General features: G+C 30.8%; 1 protein-coding gene across 6 annotated transcripts in view; it reads right to left on the minus strand.

Annotated features, from left to right (window-relative positions):
* The window catches only part of LOC129913127 (putative epidermal cell surface receptor), a 29,423-nt gene extending 17,138 nt beyond the window's left edge, over positions 1–12,285 (minus strand). The window contains exons 1-3 of one of the 6 annotated variants that reach the window (XM_055991642.1): positions 7,012–7,141; positions 6,311–6,817; positions 273–1,651 (exon numbers count right to left, since the gene is read on the minus strand). In XM_055991642.1, coding sequence (XP_055847617.1) covers positions 273–1,651; positions 6,311–6,452 — 1,521 coding nt within the window. In that variant the 5' untranslated portion in view covers positions 6,453–6,817; positions 7,012–7,141. Of the gene's footprint in view, positions 1–272; positions 1,652–6,310; positions 7,142–12,173 lie in introns of those variants that run through there. The other 5 variants (XM_055991641.1, XM_055991645.1, XM_055991643.1 and 2 more) reach the window with 5 other exon arrangements.
* Positions 12,286–13,681: the final 1,396 nt, after the last annotated feature.

A 13,681-nucleotide genomic window follows, 5' to 3' on the forward strand; every position in this document is an offset into this window, starting at 1 on the left:
AACGGTTGGGTACCATACTTTTTGTACGATGTATACTAAATCGAAATCATTCGGGTCTATTACTAAGGGCCAAGGACTTTAAAGGTTTGTTTACTTTTTTAAGCAAAAATAGAGAATTTTTTTAGAAGCTTTATAGAACTCAGGTAAATGTTCATCCTCATCCTGGGAATGTTCTTGTGCATCGAAAGAAGTTTCGACTTACCCAAAAAAAAAAAAAAAAAAAAAACTTGCAGGAATTGAACAAAACCCCCATTTTCCTAAATATAACTTACCTTGTATTTTTTTCCATTCTCCACACATTCCCTATTAGTCAAATCGGCAGCCTTTTCACTATCATTTTTTACTTTAATTTCTTGATCTTCGTGATCATTAGGTGTCTTTAAGTTCTGTTTTCTTTCATTATCCTCGAAATCATCGGGCTTTCCAATGTCATAATCTTCCTGTCGTTCTAGTGCCAAATGATCTTCATCATTGTCTATTTGGCCCCTGTGTCCATTGAAATCTATGTCTTCTGTGTCCATACTGACATCGCTCAAGTCCATGAATCCATTGGAATGTAAATTCTCATAATTTCTTCCCTCCTCATTTTTTTCTGTTGTCACAAAATTCAAATGTACATTTTGGTTATCAAAACTGTTAAATTCATCATCATTATTTGTTCGCTCATCATCATAGGATGCGGTTGGAGCTTTTGGTTCAAAATCAGTTTTAGCAGAACGACCTTCTGAAAAAGTTTCATTGCGATCCTCCGATGATAAGTTCATTGATCGTCCTTTGGAGACATCTAGGATAAGACTTTTTTCTCCTTCTACTTCGCTTTTATTAAAAGAGTTATTTTTCATGTCCTCTTTTTCGTTCAATGAAGACGAGATCTCAGATAATTTTTCTGTTGTGCTTGTAACATCTAAACCGTTAATTAAGGATACATTTCCAATTGTTGAGCTTGTAACATTTTCCGGGGCTTCTTGATGGATTGAAATTCCAACTGGCGTTGTTGGTTTCGTGCTGCTGTTTTGTGAAGCTAGTACAGTCACTTCTTCAGCCATTGTATTTGTGGATGATTCAGTAGATTCTTCATCAATGGCAATTGTATGGTCGAAAGTGTTTTCGATGTCAGGTTGGATGATTGGAAAATTATTTGGTGACTCCTCCAGATTATTAGTTAATGTTGTTTGTTCTTCGTCATTACTAGAATCCGTCGTTGTTATCTGATCTTTCTGTTTTGTGCCATCTTGAATGATCTCAGTAAAATTATTATCTGTTTCTAACTCGGATTCCGTAGTAGATGTCTCCGAGTCTATGGTTGAATTTGCTGTCATATTCAAACTCATTTCACTCGTTGTCATCATTGGCATTACTGTAGTATTGAATTCACTTTCCATTTCACCTGGCAAGTCTTTCTCAGTAAAGCTGTCTTCGTGGTTAAAAACGACTGACATATTGCTTTCTGTTAAGTTTTTTTCTTGAACTGATTCTGTAGAAGATGATATGTTTGCATTCTCTGTAACTGTTTTCTTTTCAGAATTAATTGGAATGACAGAAAGTGGAATCTCAATAGAATTATTCCCATTTCCTGTAAAATTACTAGAAATGTTGGGATTTGTTGTTGATTCTTCTGTTATTGTGCTCGTATCCACTGATATCGTTGTACCTGAAAAGAGCAATTTAAATTTCTATTACAAAAATTTTAATAAAGTCTTTATTAATTTTAGTTTTTGATTCAGTTGTGGTTTAGTTAAACTTAATTATAACATCTCTTCTCTAATATCATACTTTGAAATATTGTACTGTATTACATTTATTATTATTCTAAGTTTTCTATGTTTTATACTTGTGATCATATTTAATATTTTAAATAAATAATGATCAGTTTGATTCTAAATACAGAACTATCAACATGGCGCAGTCGAAATAGTTTTAAATAACTAAAAAATAAAAAATTATATCTGCAAACTTCTAGAAATAAAATATATATATACATATATAAAAAAAAAAAAAGAAAAATTTAAGAAATCTGGGTCAATATTATTAAAGACAAAATACTGAAATGGATTACATCAAACCCAATTCACTTTCAATGGAGGGAAATCTTGCCATGAACTTTGATATTTTTCTCAAAGATTTCAATATTTATATGGAGGCTACTGAAAAGAATAAGAAATCTCCAGCTTGTCAAAAGGCTAATTTTCTTAACTATATCGGAAGCGAAGCGAGGCAGAAATATTATACTTGGGATATTGCTTCTAAACCAGAAGCTTCTTTGGAGGAAGTTCAAAAACAATTTAAAGAATACTGCAATCCAAAAAAGAATGCAATATATGAGCGTATAAAATTTTATAAGAGAATTCAAAAACCTGGTGAACCATTCGATAATTTTCTGAAAGATTTAAGAGTGTTATCTGATGGTTGTGATTTCAATTCCGAAAAAGATAATATGGTGCGAGATTTTATTATACTGGGAATTAATAATAAGGATCTTGGAGACAAATTAATGAACACGATAAATTTATCTCTTGAATCAACCATAAACACATGTCGAGTTGCAGAGTTAGAAGTAACTAGAATAAAAGAAGTTCATGAAGTCTATCCAACAGAAGTTTCAATGATTAACAGGAGATTTCACAACAAATCTTTAAATTTAAGTGTTAATAAAAATATTCCTATAAGAAATAATAACTATAATGTTTCTAAAAATAATTTCAGTTTCAATGGACAAATGATAAATTGTGATCGGTGTTTATCCTTACATGCACGAAATAAGTGTCCTGCTTTTGGAAAAATATGCAAAATTTGCAAGAAACCTAATCATTTTTACTTGGCATGCTCTAAATATAAATTTCGACAAATGAATTTTAAAACAAAATAATTAAAAATGACATTAAACAATATTATAATATTGTTTAATGTCATTTTTAATTATTTTGTTTTCATAGTTAATTTTTAAATTTATATATTTTCATTATTATATTATTGTTTTAACACTTTGTTTATGAAATAGGGGGGAGATGTTGTGGTTTAGTTAAACTTAATTATAACATCTCTTCTCTAATATCATACTTTGAAATATTGTACTGTATTACATTTATTATTATTCTAAGTTTTCTATGTTTTATACTTGTGATCATATTTAATATTTTAAATAAATAATGATCAGTTTGATTCTAAATACAGAACTATCAACAGATTCAGATATTTTATTTTAAAAATTTTCAAACGAGAAGAGAGTTTTCAATCATTTGTCGCTCACAGTTCAGGCAGGGGGGGGGGGGGGGTTGTAAATCCCTGATCTGTGAAACTGTGAAGTGAAAAGTTTTATCACGCCTTCATAATAAATTCGATCCGGGATTTATAAAAAAAATTAAAACAAACTTAAAAAATGTTCCATATGAAAACTGAAATTGTAAATTTTTTATCACTTCACAGTTTCACAGATCGGGTCATTTTCTTGCCTGCTAACAATTGCATTAAAAAACTTAAACTCATCTACATCAATTATAAAGGAAATATCACTTTTTTGCCCAACTAGTTGCTCAAAAATTTTACATGACCCTAATTCACTTTACTGTGTTGTAGAAAAAATGCATTATGAAATTATAGCAAGTTACCTCAAAAGTTGGTGTGATCAATTTTCATTTCAAAATGGTATAACATTGTTGAGAATATTCCATAAATAACGGAAATAAAAAGGTTAAAAATCCGACTCTGTTAATAAAGCTAATTTTTCCATATTATTTAATTTTTGTACCCTTTCCGAACTGATTTTGTAATTTTCGCAGTAATAAAGTGCTGTTTTTTAAAAAGAAAAAGAAGCTTAGTGAATACTCGAAAAGTAATACATAGTTGGCAGGCTTCCTTTTAGTTTTATAAATGAAAATAGTGGAAACACCTATCCTTTCGGAATTTTGACCGAAAATGGCGGTAGTGAGAAATGTATCCTGCTCTGGGACAAGTTAAATCTTTATTTCCAGAGGATACATTTTTTACAGAAGGTCAAAAATTTTAACGGTGTTAAAAACATGTATAAATCTTTACAATTTACACACTTCCTTCACCCGTTGTCCTGCGAATTGTATTTTAGGCTAAAATTCACTATCATTTTTGTCATCAAGTGAAACATATTTATAAAATGAAATATGTTTAGGTATATACATTAATTTTTCTCAATACATACTAGGAATATTTTCAATATTTGACTTTTTTCATAAAAAAACACACAAAACCGACATAGCCTTACTACAAACAAAAGAGTTGAGCAGCGAACTTTTTCTTTGACGCAACATTCATTTTTCCGATCTTGCAAACAATTCTTAAGCTTATTTTAGTTTTCATCAGCAAATTTTATTAAATAAACTTGAGTTGGGTCAAGACAAGAAAAAAATCGTATGGGATTGTCTATTCACCGTTTAGGCAGAAGGGACAATTTTCTAAAAAAAAACTGACCAAATTTTGAAAAAAAAAATATAAAAAAAATCAACAGTTATACCTACAGCCTACAATAACATACTATACCTAAACAAAAAAACCCCGTCTTTTATTTAATTTTATTTTATTAATTTAATTCTCTAAATCGCACGCATTTGTTTTCAAAGTGTAAAAATGTCTTGTCAATTTCGAGCAATAAAAAAAAAGCAAAACTACTTTAAAAAAAAAAAAAAAAAAACCCTTCATTTTTTTGTTTTTAAGTGACTGAACTTGTTGGTAAATTAATTTATGAAGCATAAACTTTTTTGTTATTTTTTTATTTTGTATTGGAGTAACCCTGAATTAATCCTTTTTTTCATTGATAATACCTGAAAACTGACCTGGGGCACCCGACACTCGCCGATGGATTCTAACTGTAAGGGTTTTAAGGCAATTAACCCTCTGTAGGCACACCTCTTTTTTGTGACGTGATAGGCACACGGGTGCGAATTTGGTTTATACTTTTTCATGTCGCTAGAACTTTTTTCGGTCACAATATTTTATAGAGAATCAAGTATGAAATTGATGTAGAATATTCCGAGGAACTCGAATATTGTATTCACAATTCCGAAAAAAAATATTTTCACCCTTATAAAGAGACTTTTTTGTGACCACTTTTTTGAAAAATCGCAATTTTTTATTTTTGTCCTGCCAAATTCGCACCCGTGTGCCGACAGAGGGTTAATAGGCAATATTTTAATGAAACAAACAAAAATTTGAATCTCCAAGGTAAATTAATAGAAAGAAAAGACAAAAAAATAAGTAAGAGAATTCATATGGTGTCTGGAAAGAAAATCTCTTGGAACCTTAAATAGTCACAAAAATATGATTTAAAAACTTTAAAGGTTTTGTTACTGGCAAATGCTTTTGTTGTTGCTATTGTTTTTCATTAAACATTTTTCATTCGCACCCAAGAGTAAAAAATGTCTCAAAAATTATTGTATTTTTTCTAGATTTTTGCCTTCGATATTTTGAGCAAAATTCATGACTTATGTACCTATAAATTTTGGGCAAGTTGTCGAAAAGCTAGAAAATGGTAAGAACTATTTTAGATCCACAACATGTAAGCAAATATTTTTAATGGAAAGCACTTTAAAAATGAGATGTTTACAACCCTGCTTTAAAAGTTTTTGAAATGCAAGATTCAATACGATTTTGACCCTACATTGATATAATACTATAAATAGAGATTAATATTTCATTTTAACCAAAACAAAAAACAAGCCATTTAATTTAAAGAAAAGTCTTGTGATTTAACGAATAACAATGAAATGAATATTAAATTTTTTTTATTATTATTAGCATTTTTAGAATTATTTCATACTTTTAGAGTTCTAACGTAGAGTATACCCACACTCGAAACATTGACTAATTAATAGGCAGTTATCCAAGAATGACCTGTTGCCGACGAAGAAAAAAAACCAATAATATTGTATTAGTATCTACATAAAAAGTAGGTACAACTATTGTATTGGGGTTTGCTAGTACCAAGCTTTAACACGAAAGCAATAGCTTTTCATTAATATTTTTCTTTTATTAAAGCCGTGCTTTTTATTAATTTAGTTTTTAGCTCAGTAAAATTTTGCACAGTAAACAACAACAACAAATAATTGCCAAGAATAAACAAAAGTATTCTTTTGTTTGTGGTTAAAATTTTAACTAAGCTAAGTACTGATTTACCAATAAAACATGGCTACAATTTGTATATATGACGACATTTCTTGGAGTGTATATTTTTTAACTGATTGTGGCACAGTGACTCAATACAAATGAAAAATTTAGGGCATCAAATTAGTATTGGTGTTTTGTTTTGGTTAAAATACACTTTTTTCGATTATAGAATACCTACCATTCTCTAAATCAGTAAGGACAGGTAAAGTAGTTGTTGAATGAGACTGTTCAGCTTCATCATCGGCAGCAACAAATGTGAGCAGAAGTAATCCAAAAACTATTAGTTTAAAATCACATTTTCTCCTTTTGCTGAGATACATATTTATTTATATATATATATTTTAAAAAAGCTGGTCTGAAATGTTGTTTTTCGTTTGCATATATATTTTACATATATTTTCCGACACGTTTAAATATTTTATTTATTTTTTTGTATTTCTGCACATAACTTATTTTTAAACCTCTTTTCGACCGGATATTCGGATAACACTATGAAAGACGGACACGATTTATATATTTTTGTTAAATCTCTTTATTAAGATTTATACGGTTACTCCGAGCTCCAAAAAAAAAAAATCAAACACAAATAAACAGATCCGGTTAATAAACCATGAATTGATATATTTTTGGGTTTAATATTTATGTAACCTGTTCGACCTAAGTTAACCTTTTAGAGAGAAAGTAGCTATGAATCAGAGAAAGGAAAAATAATATTAATAAACACACAATCTCATTGCAAAATTGTATAAATAAAGGTATTTTGTATGTACACTTGTTTCTTAATAATTTCTGTTTAATTTAAATAAACTTTAAATAATATTAAGAAACAAAAAAATACCGATTGAAATTGAGATTAAATCTACCGAAATGTTAACGCACCGCTGTGTTTCACCGCGCGATAGTCGTCATTGAACAGGGTACGAATTCCAACTGAAGACAATTGGTTGGGAATAGAAATGGAATGGTTAGTTGGTTGGCGGATAGCTAAGCAAGATTATTGCCAGACTTTTTATCGTTGGTGCATTTTTTTCTTCTGATTTAAAAACCAGCCACGTAGAAAAATACGAGGTACAATGGACAACAAAAAAAAACGGAAAACTTACTACAAGACAGACTCTCTTAGATGAAAAAAAATAATAATCAAAACCCACACTTGAAGAGAATTGATTAGTTAATAGGAACTTTAAATGAATCGAGAGTAAAAGTCAATCTTTTTAATAAATACAAACAAAAAAAAAAACAATCACGTTCGGTAACTATACAAGAATGAGTGTTGAAAATTCCATTCAAAATATACATAATAAGTAGACTGATGTGTCATATATTTGCTCTTGTAGTTAATATTAAATAATAAAAACATGTACGCATTTCTATATGTATATTATCAATTTTAACTTCATTTCAATTAAGGAACATTGTTGCAAATCTAAGCAAATGTACGTTGCAATTTTTTAAGAAGAAATCATAAAGTTTATGGTTTTTAATAAAAATAATAAATTAATAAAAGTAAAATTATTTAGCAATTAAAACAGTATTCTATTTATATTCATATCTTCTCAACAAGTGCATTTTGCGAAAATGATCTACATAATTTTTTTACTTCTGAACTGGGTTCATTATAATGAAAATACGATTTTTAAATCTATATTTTCGGTACTCTTTATCACACTCAACTGATATTTATAATTTCATATAATACCCTATAAGCTATAATACGAAAAGAGAACTTAAAAATAAATAAAAGAAAAAAAAAAGAGAAAATTTCGTAAACACATTTTTGTATGAATTTAAATTATTTCTCTCAAAACGAGTTTTCTGCTCAAGTCTTTCGTTTTATATTATTCGCCTTCTTGTATCGCCTAAGTATATTGGTTTTGGTTGCAACTTGCAACTCAACGCTCAATGGTTAACTTTCCTATATCAAATAAATTTATAAATTCCCGAGTTTGTGTAGAGAGTAAATAACATAGATGTAGGTAGGTATATTACAAAAATGTAGACATATTTTTTTTTTTTTGTGATAGACTATAATAGACATAGACATGTACCTACTAATGGGGAAGTTTCGTGTTGGTAAAAAAAAAAACAAATTTAAGAATTTTGTTGGAATCTACATTATTGCATTCATGTTGTAATTATGAATTAATAACTAAAGTCTTTGGTAAGCAATACTGATGGGATATATTCAAACAATAAAAGTTGAAAAAGCAAGTGGTTATTTGATCGTCGGGAGTGAGTGGGTGAAGTTCTAGCAAACTAATAAAAATTTGCTTAGGTATTAGTGGTTTGCTTATAAGAAATAAAAACCTGTTTACTTTGTTATTGCGTTCTTTGTCCAGTCAAAATAGAGAATCGTTTGTCATTAATCACATTGAGTTGAAAATTTGTATAGACGTTTTGATTCGTCATTAAAAATGATTTCTCAGAATTCTCCTAAAATCCCACATTTGTGAAAATGTTCAATATCAAAAATGCCGGCTGTTCGTATTCAACTCTTAAATGATTAAATATGTAAAAAAAGTTGATCAAGGAAATTGTTTACGAAATGTTATGCTCTTCAAAAAAAAATATGTAGATGAGCTGTGTCCAAGATGACATACTTTTTCTTTAATGCTGATATGGTTTTGTCAAGGATAGGAGTGATATCAATGAAAACATAGCCAAATTATTTTCTTTATTTATTTTAAAAGAATTAAAACTTATCAAATTTTTTTTTAATTCCCACGCCTCTTTCCCCCCCAGATACCGCACGCGCTGGGGTCCATTTTCACCGAGTACGAAGTCATTTGCGGATGATTATCGTATCGGCACTTTTTAGTGTTTTTTGAAGGTAAAAACAAATTAAAAAGAACTAAATAAGTAAAGTAAAATCAATATTTTAAATAATTATCTTATATGGAATTTGTTATGTTATACACTCCTTTTCATCAGAATAGGTACACAACTTTTCAAATGTTCATTAACCGTTTGTCCCCAATAGTGGTACGTGACCTAACAAGCTTTTATTGTTTTTTGATAGTTTAAGATGTTGGGAAAAGCAACAGCTAAAATTATTTCAAAATGGACCTTAACTTTCGCATTGTTTTTCTTGTAAAGTTTTTTTTGGAGGAAAAATCAACTTATTTTTTTCTTCATCAGAATAGGTACACCCTTGTTATCTTCAATGTTTTTGTGGATTTCGAGCAAATTTACCATTAAAACAAATAACTGGACTTTCCTAAGTGTAATTTAATAATCATACTACCATTTTGAAAAACATGGGTGGATTAAAATCGCTAAATTTTGACGAAAACACCTTAAGAAAAAAAAAAACACACGATGAAGGATCCACCAGTACTGGTATGATTAAAAAAAATTACGAATTGTGAATATGCTCTATCCAGACTTCAAATACAAACATTCTGGGGTTAAAAAAAATGAATGGTGGTAAAAAAAATGCAAAAAACTCACTCTAAGACGAGTAAATTTTTACATGTGCTACCACTTTTGGTGGATCAACAACAAGAATAAAAGTGAAAAACAGTTGTTATTTGTAATTTTAGGACAGTAAATAGAATGGTCATGAGTCTCAATCTTTTAAAATGGCTGAATTTTGAAAAGACACCATTACTACACCAAGAACAGAATTGTATGCGTTTAAGGTTTTTGAAATCCTTTAACACATGAAAAGTTGAGTGGTATTTTTTGTTATTTTTGGATCAACGAACATTTAATTTTGATGTCCTTGGTGAGTTAAACTATCAGTTTAACATTCTGTAAAAGGAGAAACCATTTTGAGACCAACTTCATTGTTAAAAAAGAAGTGTTAAGGCATGGAAGAAAGTAATCTTCTACGATAATACAAATAATGAATTTCAAACGTGAAGAATGGTCACAATTATTTGTAAATGCATATTCAAGAAACTTTTCCTTAATTCTCTAGTATTTGTGAACAAGTATTCTGAATTTTTTAACAGGACCACGCCTCCTACCACAAAAAATGCTCTGTAAAATATTGGGAGGAAGTGCAAATTTAGAATGTACTTGAGTATCTACCATAGAAAACAACCCTGAATCTTGTTGAAAATGTTTGGAAATGGCTAGCCCGTACTGATAAAGTTTGTGATATTCGATTTTAAGACAAAAATATTTCCTAACCCACCACTTAACAATTAAGGGAAGAGATTCAGATAGATTGCATAAAGAGATTTAACAATGCAATTTCTGGAAAGTTTTGTTATTTTTTTATGAATAAAAAGCCACTATACAAAAAATAAAATTAGTAAAATACATATTTAAGAAGAACTTGGTTTAAATTCATTTCATGGACCACTTTCACATCATTCTCTATGTGTACCTATTCTGATGAAACAAAAAAATGAAATGCTTTGCCATAGAGAAACATAGAATTATTTTTTTTTTGCTGATTCTGCTAACATCTTAAACAATGACTTGACATCAAAAAATTATTATTTTTCCTACACTGTGAGGAAAAAACGAATACTGAATATTTGAAAAGTTGTGTACCTATTCTGATGAAAAGGAGTGTATGTATAAAGTCCACAACCCTGGTATAACATGACATGCATCATTTTGGTAAGATGAAATACTTCTTTAAATGTTCTTTTTTGCAGATCTCAACGTATTAATAGACTTCAGAAAACGTGAGAAAATTTAAATAAAATGCACGACTGAGTCGCACGTACTTGGTCTTGTAGTTCAAAGTATCTTTATCTTTATCTTTAAATATATATTGGAAATTTTAGGACTTGTAACTTTTCGAGAAAAAAAAAATCAAAAATGTTTTTACATTTTACACTTCAAAATGAGAAATAACGGTATGTAAATTTTGAGTATAATTGGCTTATGCTTTGATGAAATATATGTATGAACCTAAGAAATATATCAATTTTGTTAGAATCAATAAGACTATTACGTACCTACACCAAATTCAATCGAAATCGTTAAATCTGTTTTCGAGAAAATTGCAATACCTCGAAAACGGTATATTGGAGATATGCGTTAAAAAGGAGATATGTATTAAAAAATAAATTTAAAAAAATGGATGTAGAAAATTACGCAAAAATCATCTGTACCAAGTTTCAAGCAAATCCATCAATGCCCTAGATCGATGTACAGATGGACGCATAGTCCGACGGATGACATGTAGAAAACCACTTTTTTGATCTTCTCCATCATCGTATGTTGCTTTTGATTAAAACCCTGAATTTGTTTTCTACATGAGAAAGTAGAAATAAATTAAATAAATCAATTTGCATTTTTAACCAGAGTCACGGCTTTTTTGCATGGTCTCTTGAATTTATGGCTTTATCCAACCAGTACTAAAATTCTGCTTTTCATATCTTTGATGGAAAGCATCGAAAACTTATTAAAAAAAAAAACAATATGCTGTTCTGGGATAGAATTTACCTTTTCCAAGAGGCTTTTCACCACCACACGTGTTGCCAATGGCTCGTTACTGCTCTGTACCGATGTACCACAATATACATCGACAGCGTAAAAATAACCATCAGCACTTGCAATCAACCAATTTTTGTAACCGGATCGCACTTGTTTGCTTCTTTTGAACTGCTTAAATGGGTGACGTCCAAAATACTTATTCATAGATTCATCTATCGAAAGATTTTTATGAAACATAACTCACTAGAGCAATTCACCGATGAGCAAATCAGCAAGTGGTCGTACTTTCAGCAAGTGGTCGTACTTTCAAAATCTAGAAAGAACCTGTACAGCATATAACTTAGAAGTAAAATGGAACTACATCTGGGTTGTCTTCTTCGTCGAAAATATTTTCAATTGCTTCTTCGATACTAACTTTTAAAGTTGTATGGTCGCTTAGTCATTGTACTAATCTCAACCAAATCTGCAAATATTATGCGTGTTATATTAGCAATTAACACCACAACAAAATACACCCATATAATGCAATAGGACGATAACGAAAACATATAGTACCTACCAATTAACACTTTGAACTAATAAACAATACACAAATCGGTCACCATCTAACTAAATAAATATAAAAAAAAAATGTTATTTACCTTTGAACTTGGGTCAGTTATTTATTGATTACCAAACGAAATAAATAAAATAATTTTTTTTACGGAGTAAAAAACAGCACATTGTTTCACAAAGGAGGTATACCTATTCTTTATTCTTTGACAAAAAAAAAGAAAACTGTACAAGAAAATAACGGTATTTCAAAAACGATTTTTTTCAAAAAGTGCCTTCAGTGGTTTTAGATTCATACCATAAACAAAAAATACCAAGACTGGAAACCATAAACAAAAAATACCAAGACTGGAAACTCGGCGGTCAACTGACGTTTGCCTACAAGCTGCGAGGTGTGGTGAATGTCGTGAACCTATCGTTGTAATCGTGTCAAATGTGTGGTGAATGTCGTGAATCTATAAATGTGTGCGTGTTAACGTCATTTACCAACGTGGTGGCTTTCACATATATTCACAGACAGCACTGTACACAAAAGGGTTTCGGGGGGAAAGACGTACGAAAGTTTCCAGTCTTGGTATTTTTTGTTTATGCTGGAAACTGAGCGGTCTAATGACGTTTGCCAACAAGCTGCGAGGTGTGGTGAATGTCGTCAATCTATCGTTGTGTTCGTGTTGGATGTGTGGTGAATGTCGTGAATCTATAAATGTGTGCGTGTTAACGTCATTTACCAACGTGGTGGCTTTCACATATATTCACAGACAACACTGTTCACAAAAGGGTTTTGGGCATAAACAAAAAATACCAAGACTGGAAACTCGGCGGTCAACTGACGTTTGCCTACAAGCTGCGAGGTGTGGTGAATGTCGTGAACTTATCGTTGTGTTCGTGTCCGATGTGTGGTGAATGTCGTGAATCTATAAATGTGTGCGTGTTAACGTCATTTATCAACGTGGTGGCTTTCACATATATTCACAGACAGCACTGTCCACAAAAGGGTTTTGGGGGGAAAGACGTACGAAATTTTCCAGTCTTGGTATTTTTTGTTTATGGTTTTGGGGGGAGAGACGTACGAAAGTTTCCAGTCTTGGTATTTTTTGTTTATGCTTGAAACCATCGACAAACTATACCAAGACTGGAAACTGAGCGGTCAAATGACGTTTGCCTACAAGCTGCGAGTTGTGGTGAATCACCTACCAAGTTTGTGTGTGTTGCGTATTTACGCACACATAGACACTTGGTGGGTAATTCACCACAGTGGTGCCTAATTGTTCAGTTAAATTTGTTGCTGCTTTGCACACTCATCCTTTCAAGCAAACGAGTCCGACCTCGGTCCGAATCCTCTCCGCCTGAGTCCGACCTCGACTACGAAACGGGTCCCACGGCAGCTCAAATTAGTATGGAAATTATAATCACCGTGGAGCCGATTTTATATGTATTAGTTTTTTCACCACGATTTCTCCTTCGACTTTGTGTTCATACACAAACAGTTGTAAGTGTGAGAGTGAAACTCGTCTAATCTCAGATTTAGCGTTTCCAAATGGAGCAATAATATCTGAACTCCGTTTTCTTGCCTGAAGGGGAGTTCTAGTCAATTTGA

Source organism: Episyrphus balteatus, chromosome 3 (genome assembly GCF_945859705.1).
Source record: "Episyrphus balteatus chromosome 3, idEpiBalt1.1, whole genome shotgun sequence".
NCBI lineage: Eukaryota > Metazoa > Arthropoda > Insecta > Diptera > Syrphidae > Episyrphus > Episyrphus balteatus.